Source organism: Urocampus carinirostris, chromosome 3 (assembly GCF_059441175.1).
Source record: "Urocampus carinirostris isolate Australia breed hairy pipefish chromosome 3, RoL_Ucar_1.0, whole genome shotgun sequence".
Lineage (NCBI taxonomy): Eukaryota > Metazoa > Chordata > Actinopteri > Syngnathiformes > Syngnathidae > Urocampus > Urocampus carinirostris.
The window spans coordinates 11,944,297-11,952,788 of record NC_142351.1 but is presented as its reverse complement, the minus strand read 5'-3'; the positions used below and the strand labels follow the sequence as shown (position 1 = coordinate 11,952,788).

The 8,492-nt window shown below is 39.1% G+C and overlaps 1 protein-coding gene across 5 annotated transcripts; it reads right to left on the bottom strand.

Moving 5' to 3' along the window:
* Positions 1-382: 382 nt before the first annotated feature.
* On the bottom strand, positions 383-8,264 carry mul1 (mitochondrial E3 ubiquitin protein ligase 1). 5 transcript variants are annotated; one of them, XM_088330703.1, is made up of 5 exons: positions 8,239-8,264; positions 6,310-6,427; positions 6,131-6,218; positions 4,285-4,405; positions 383-3,173 (listed from the first exon to the last, which is right to left on the bottom strand). In XM_088330703.1, the coding sequence occupies exons 2-5, from the start codon at positions 6,421-6,423 to the stop codon at positions 2,444-2,446; spliced, it is 1,053 nt and encodes a 350-aa protein (XP_088186829.1). In that variant the 5' UTR covers positions 6,424-6,427; positions 8,239-8,264; the 3' UTR covers positions 383-2,443. The 5 variants fall into 5 exon arrangements, with proteins under 5 accessions (XP_088186829.1, XP_088186828.1, XP_088186827.1 ...); XM_088330702.1 differs by lacking the exon at positions 8,239-8,264 and adding an exon at positions 7,946-8,232; XM_088330701.1 differs by lacking the exon at positions 8,239-8,264 and adding an exon at positions 8,016-8,232.
* Positions 8,265-8,492: the final 228 nt, after the last annotated feature.

The following is an 8,492-nucleotide window of genomic DNA, read 5'->3' as shown; positions in this document are numbered from 1 at the left end:
GGGTGGTGTGGCTTTTTGACTCTCACGGTTAAAAATTTCAGCTCTTTGTGTCAAACTTGTTTGCCACAACCTGGCGTAGACCTTTTTGCACGGAAGCAGTTATATAGCAGTGTGCACTTTATTATCTTCAATAAAAGATAAAGTATGGGGGGAGTTGACCCACTATCTGAATATTTCTGAGCATCCTTTTGACTTCATGTTGCAAAGATGTCTTTAAATGACAAGAAAAGCAATGTGTCAGTCTTTATAAAGAATCTAATTATTGTAGGGTCAGTTCATATCTACTAGAAGGGTTAAATAATTATTAAAACATGTCATTTGAGTTGTTTTTGTCATGCTATTATTAAAAATGGTTGCAAATAAGGTCAAATGAATTCTAAACTTGGAAAGACAACTTTTAATGAAAAAAATCTCGCGCCACATCGTTTCATGTTTCAACAATACCAGTTTCATATTGTTGATTTTCTTGAATTATCATGTTGACAAAATGATAGTATAGAGCAGGGGTAGGCAACCTATGACACGCGTGCCAGCAGTGGCATGCGAGTGCACGGCAAAATAACAATGATTTTTTTTTTTAATGAGCATTTACCTGAAATTTTCAGTTGCACTCCGTGTTGTTTAGAGGCTTTACGGTCCCGCCCCTCCTCCTCTGCTCCGTTTATGAGTGTGTGTCTGCGCGGCGCCGAGGAAAGGAGGAGTGATCCGTGTTTTAACCCAGCCAACGAAACACAGGCGCGCGAAAAAACGAATGAATCATGACGGCTCCTCCAGCGAAAAAAATGTTGTTCTTTTCAGCGAGTATGGGCAAATGACTGGGGCTTTGTGCAAAAAAAATGACTGTGCTGTTTGTGCATTATGCATTGAGAGCGTTGTACCTCGCACATCAAGGGTTAAATGTCAATACGGAATGAATCATGAACATGAATTCAAGGGAGAGTCTGACAAGGCGGAGACATTAAAACGCGCTGTGTCCAGATAAGGCAAACACAGACCCTGAAAACCATTGACACTGCTAAAAACGCCATTGCTCTCTGCATTTCAAAGCACGGAAAATCTTTTGCGAATATATTAAAGAAGCGTTCTTTTCGAGCTAGTTTTTTTTTTTTTTGGTAGATTGCCTAACAAATAGACAATCAAAAACAAAAATTAAACACATCCCCATGTCAGCCAGAAGTGTTTTAACGTCAAGAGGATGGGCTGGCAGAAAGCGTGTATGTGTGCGTGTGTGTTTCAATTTAATATTTTCTGCTATAAGATTTAATTTCATATTTTGCTGTTATTTGGGATTGTATTACATGTTTCATTTGTTTTTAAGTTTAACTATATTTCATGCAATTTTTCTAAAAACAAACTAAAAAGGAGCGAAAATGATTTTCTAGTAATACAAAACCTGATTTAATACATTCTAACCTTTTTTCAATCTTTTTGGGGAGATTATCAAGATATTTAAATTGTGATTTTTACTTTATTACATTTATTTTATTATTTTCTGTTGGTTAATAGATATTTGTACCTGTTCTGTCTCATGTTCAGAGAATTACTTTATAAAAAGAGAGAGTAAATGCTGCCACTGGTGTGGATGAATGTTACAGTTGGATGATTAATGATAAAATGCTATGTTTTATTTAAATACTTATAAAACAAGAATAAAATAATAAAATTGGGCAATTTCCTGTGGTACACTAGACAAGGTTTCACGGCACACTAGTGTTCCCCGGCACACTAGTTGAAAAACATTGGAATAGAGTACAACAGGATGCAATATGTTATGTTTTCTAATTTACATTGAAAGTTGAACATTTGTCAGCTTTTTCCTTACTTATGACACGATTTCCCTTCAGCTATTGATAACATTTTTGTAATGGTTGCAAATGTTCTTTACAGTGGTCTTGACCGCCTTGCATGATGAAGCAGCTCAAAACAATAAGCGAGGAAATGTACTCCTATGAGTTTGATATTGTTAACTGATGTCTTATGAAATTCTTTAGTCAAAAAAAAAAAAACAACAACAACAAAAACATCTTAAAGGCAAAATTTTTGGCGAAACTTTTGAGTGTATTATTGTGCATGATTAGGAAAAAATAACTGGTAAATGTTTTTGAAAACACAAAAAAATAATGTCAGATTTGATTAAAGTCAGTTCTAGTCATTTATATTCTGGGGTTTGCAAAACAAATGTTATGATCCAACTCACTTCCATCTGGACAGCCTCTTTGCCAAATGCTTCTCCCTGATGCGCTCAATAAACAATCCAGACCGCAATCAGAGGGCGTTACAAAATTCACATCACTGCAAGTTAGGTATCTCGCACATTTTTGGCTTTTTTTCAGAAAACTTTCTAGATAATTTGGAAAAAAGGTGCCCACAGCCCTGAAAGCACAATAACGTTTAACATCCGAGTTGAACAACAGTACGTGATGCAAGTTGGCCCGCGCTTCTATTAGATGTTGTATATGAGCACCATCCTGTCTATAGTTGCCCTGCAGATGGGACATTTCTTTGGCCCCGGCAAAGCCTCGTAGCACCTCGTGCAGGTGCACACGTGACCGCACTCTAGAAAGACACAAGAGCGCTCCTGGTAAAGGCACACTGTGCATCGACTGGCTTGCATTCCCCCGTCTTCTAGGTTTGACTCCTCTTTAATTTTCTTCTCTTGCTCCTTGAACTCTCGGAGCATGCGCTTGACAAGCTTCCTCTGCCTGTAGAAGGCGTACTGCTTCCACAGGAGGTAGAAGAAAGTGGAGCAGGCAGCGAGGCCAAAAACGGCCGTCAGGATCCTCCACAGTCTGACGTTTCGCTCCAGCTTCCTCAAAAGAGCGTCGTAGTCCAGTAGGGTGAGGAAATAAGGAAAGCCTTGTTTGGGCGGTTGCAGCTTGAGAACATTGTTATCCAGCACCAACTCGCCCACGCCCGTGACGCTCTCGCCCAAGCGCAGCATCTCCTCCGTTTCGTGAACGCCTTTGGGGCGCTCGCCGCTGATGAAGCTGCCGATGGCGCTGGTCAGGGACTGGACAGCAGGGTGGAAATTCTCATATGTGGTCTCCAGGTTCAATTCTGCTGCTTCGAGTGGGCGCATTATGCGTACGGCAGCGCCAATGTCGTCGTCGTGGGGACCGAGTGCAAATGGAACCGTGTTGGTGCGCTGGTGGATGACTTTCTGAGTGTTGCTCCTGCATGTCACGAACACTTGGATTAGAAAACAGTTAGGACATACACTACATAGTTAAATCATACTCTCTGTAAGAGTGGTCCGCAACATTTTCTGTACCGCAGACCAGTTTAGCGTCTGTCAACAGTCTTGCGACCTGGCCCAATAACATCAGTGAAAATAACAATAATAAGCCCAAATCCAACATGTCATTTGAAATTGTTAATTTAAAAGACACATTTAGACTTCACACATCTGGAAAATGACATAAAAATGAGAATCATTTAGATGTTAGAGCTTTTTTGTTGAATATATCGTAGTTCTGGCAGGTCTTTAAAAACAAGACCAGTCCAGCGTTCAATGCCAGTGGTTGCCTTGTGGCATTTTATATTACTTCCTGGTGAGAATTCTTTTTCACATAACTTATGAGAAAAGGCATTGCCATTTTATCAGAAGTAAGACGTATCCATTTTTCGACGAAGTTATTGTAACAAACCCTAAAATCTAAAATATTCTTCTTTTAAAATCTCAATTCTTTAAGTAAATTAAAATATTAATTCAATATTTTAGAATGCATACATTTTTCGGATAAGGATCTGCAATTGTTAAAGGAGAAATTACATGTGAATCAAAAATAATATACAAGTTTAAGTTATTGGTAACTAGTGAAATTTGGGTACTTTTTCCTTGCAAAAATTCCCATATGTGACCATTTTAAATGATATCCATCCATCCATTATCTGAAACCGCTTATCCTCAGTACGGTCGCGGGGGGCTGGAGCCCATCCCAGCCATCTTCGGCCAGTGGGCAGGGGACACCCTGAACTGGTTGACAGCCAGTCGCAGGGCACACAGGGACAGACAACTCGCTCGCTCATTCACAGTTATGGACAATTTGAAGCGGCCAATTAACCTGACATGCATGTTTTTGGAATGTGGGAGGAAACCCACGCAAGCACGGGAAGAACATGCAAACTCCACACACAATCTCATGACCTCAGAACACTGCCGCGCACCCGCTAACCACTGCGCTGCTGTGCTGCCACTTTTAAATGACATGTTATCCTTAAATTAAATTGGTAAAACTAATCCTTAACCCCATGTACATTTGATGTGCCGGTTTTCCGTCTTACCAGAGTTGTGTGGTTCGGTTCCACACCATTTTCTCCTCCTTCAATGTTAGTCTCTCTATGACACCTTTGCAATTGTCGAGAAACTGGCTGTTAAGGGTTTCTTTCACAGACATCACGACACCTGTAACAAAGGGTACCATAACTAAGAGTGTTGAGGGTTAAGAAGAGATGTTGGTGAAGATGCCCTTTATAGCAGCTTTAAAAAATATATCGAATGAGGAAGACAGTCAGGATAATACAACAATATTAGAGATATTTAGAGTAAATGCGTGAGTAACATTTCTCTTTTAGTTGCTGGCATAGGTTATAAGGCAAAAATAATGTGACTGTAATCTCAATGCATGTGGATGTCTAGGTGGTGAGTACTAGAAACTTACACAATATAGAACTTTAGATTTGATCTGTAACACACCGCTAGTACAGTGCCTTGCAATATCCTTTAGCCCCCTTTTCGCCACATTTCAGGCTTCAAACATAAAGACAGATTTTCTTATTACTTAAGTGGGCCACAATTTTTAGGTGTTACAAAATGTAATCGGTATTTAAAAAAAATAAAAATAAATTAAAACTTAACATGTTATTCGGGCCACTATGAATAATTGTAACGCCACGGTTTACTGCAATTACCACTGCAAGTCGCATTGGGTTTCTTTCTCAGTTTTTCACATTGTGAGACGGAAGTCATTGCCCATTATACTTGCAAAACACATGGAGCACAGTTCTTCCCGGAGATTCTTGATTGGATTCAGATTTGGACTTTGACTTGGCCATTCCAACACCTCTATTTGTATATTTATGAATATTTACATTGTAGATATTGCTTTAGGCTTTGGATCGTTGTCCTATTGGAAGATAAATCTCCATCCGAGTCTCAGTTTTTTGCAGACTTACACATAGTGTTTTGCATAGTGGCCAAAAAGTTTAATTTTCTTTCATCTTCCTCGTGTATTATATGTCTTTCAGGTGGCTTGTGAAAATGAGACCTTTAATGGCTAATATTAAGAAATTGCTTTCCTCTTGCCACTTCCGTATAAAGGCAAGAGTGTGCAGTGTACAACTGATTGTCATCCTAGACAGGTTCTCCCACCATGTAGATTTCTGCAGTTCATTGATAGTGATCATGGGGCTCTTGAGCTGCATCTCTGATCAATATTCGCCTTGTTCGAAGTAAAAGTTTAGAGGGACAGACGGGTCTTTGAAGATTTGCAGTGGATTGATACTCCATACTAATATGATTGTTTGCACAGTGATCCTCAAAATTTTTAAAGCTTGTAAAATCTTTTTCTAAAACCAAATCCGGCTTTAAACTTCTCCACAACATTATCTCGGACCTGCTCGCTTTCTCCCTTGGTCTTTACAATGCTTTCTGCACTTTACCTGAGACTATCACAGTGCAAGTGCATTTATATGGAGACTTGATTTCACACACGATTCTATTTATTATCAACTGTCGTTCAAGACGTCATTGGATCATTCCGAGATCCTCAAAAAACATTTGAGCTAAGTTTGCTGCACTTAAAGTAAAAAAGTGAAATAATATTGCGCACTCTACTTTGCAGTTTTTTTTTTTTTTTTAATAAAAGTATAAAATGTTAGATATGGAAAAAAAAAACGTTCTTCAACTATGAAAAATACATGTGATCAATATCAACTGATCAAAAACCCTGCAAAATCATGTACACGATCTTGACCAGATGTCGTGTGAATCAACTTCTAATCTATGGATATATAAATATCCAATAAACGTTGTGATGTTCTGTCTTAAACTTAAAATGTGGCAAAAAGTTGAAAGGCAGCTCATATTTGATTTTGAGCAACCCAGCCGTGCATGAATCGCAAATCTCACCCTGAATGACAGCATAAGGAAAACATCTTCCAGGTGTTTCAGACAGGATAATTTTCAAATCCTGGTCAATGGATACTATCTTGGCTTCCTGTGCACAGAAGAGATGTCTGTTGTGTTATCAATTGGCTTGAATTTTGGTGACAGCGTTGTGAATGGAACGTGTTTTGGATGTGACAGACCTTTAATTTGGTCACTGTTGCTGCTCTGTTCCTGTAGACATTGTAGAAGAAGGCAGTAAGAGCCGAGCTGGTAGCCAAGAAGCCCACCTGAAGAGCTGAGGGATTCCAGTCCATGATGCTGTCGAGACAGGGAAGCACAAATTTGTGTCAAAATAAAAAGTATTCATGACTGAAAATTTGCAAGCTGCTTGCTTCTAAGACAGTTAAATTCCCGTTTAATCAAATTTTGTAGGAAGTTAAAAAACATTTGGACTTGAAAACAATGCAATAAAACATGTTCAACATAATTTATATACTGGTGGGTCTTTCAGAATTCAATGTCCAATATTCACACGTTACATGTCTTGTCAGATGATATATACTGGCTCTATAAAAGTTAGCGGTCTGCCATTCCCAACTACAACAGGTATCAAAAAGAGGAATATGTGGCTTTGTTGCACGTGTGCAGAAGAAAAGAATTAATATAAATTAGAACTGTAGTACAATAGTTATCTGCCTTTTACTGGCGACTATTGCAGCAAAAACAAAGGTATCATTTTTGTTGTAGATGTTAGATGATTGTCATGATGTGTTTGCCCATTATTTCTCTTTTAAATGGTCTACATTTATATAGTGGTTTTCAAGTGAATGAAGACCTCCCAAAGCGCTTTACAATGTGCTTCACACTTACCCATTCACACACACACTCATGCACCAATCGTGAGTCAGCCATGCAAGGCGCCTACCTGCTTATTGGGGGCATTAGGGATTAAAGAGTATTGGCCAAGGACACTTTGACAAATATTGAGAACATTTTCACCAAAAACATACCCTCACATTCTGATTGGTGCACTGGTTGGGGGCGGCAGTAGCTCAGGAGGTAGAGCGATCGTTTTAGGATTAAGGGATCCCAGTTCGAATCCCGGCTTGTCCGTGTTACATGTCCAAGTGTCCTTGGGTAAGACACTGAACCCCCAATAGCCCCAATAAGCAGGTTAGCGCCTTACATGGCTGCACAGATCACGGCCGCTATTGGGAAATGTGAAGCACAATGTAAAGCGCTTTGGGAAGTCATTGACTTGAAAAGCGCTATAGAAATGCAGATCATTTCAATGCAGATCATTTCATTTCATTTCATTGGTTAGTGATCTGCCATTCTATACTAGCGTAGGAATAAGAGATAAATGTGTCTTTGTTGATTTATGTCGAACATTTCAGTCAGTTTATGGTGTGTTTTTTGCCCATAAAGGCTAGGCGTTTGTGCAGAATGACAGAAACAATATACATTGAGGCTGTAAACAGTAGTTAGGGGTTTGCCACTGGCAACTACTGGAGCAATTAGAGAGCACTTTAGTTGCAGATTTTGATGAATATTTTCCTATGAATTAGCTCCCAATGCAAATATTCACCCAAAATAAAACCAAGACATTCTTCCACGTTCTGATTGCTGTATGAGATGCCATTAGCAAGTAACTAACGAGCTCCAATTTGGTCATTATGCTCAAGTGCATTACTTTCAAATTACGGCGCTAACTCCACCAGAACTCAGACACAGTTCAGTCTTAAAGGTAGCGTAGCCTTTGATACTTGTTCCACGTTTGGAAATGCCCAGGCTACGTCGACGTTGAGTGATTCGGCAAGGGAGGAAACACTTTACCTTTAGAGCTGATCAACGTTGGGCGTTTTTAAAAAGAACTAGTTTCGTTTTGCGTGAAAACTCGGCTCACATTTCCGATGGTTTCATTTTGGACGCTAGCTAGCATACATGCTAGCTCCCTCAATCTCATTAGCCAGTGTCACTTCAAGCCAACTAGATAATAGTTTCACAAGTGCACACCTTTACGTTAACCATGACTAGATATTTTTTAAATGTCGACATTTATTTAAGGGCTTGAGCGAGTCCGAGATGAGGTCACGGTTGCCCCTAGCAAGATAACTTTGTCAACAAACCTTCCGAAATGGACGTCATTGCATAGCCAGAAGCGTGTGACGTGACATGCTGATAAGCACAAACAAAAAAATAAAATGTTATTTTTTTTAATGTACACACATAATTTGCAAATACAAAAGTTCACTACTTTTAATATAGTATACTATTTATGATTTATAAAAAATAAAATAAACAGAAGAAATAAACAAACCTGTACATGCACATCTTTCTTTTTGCCAGACGATGTCAGTGTTGTTGTAGAACCATGTTAGTG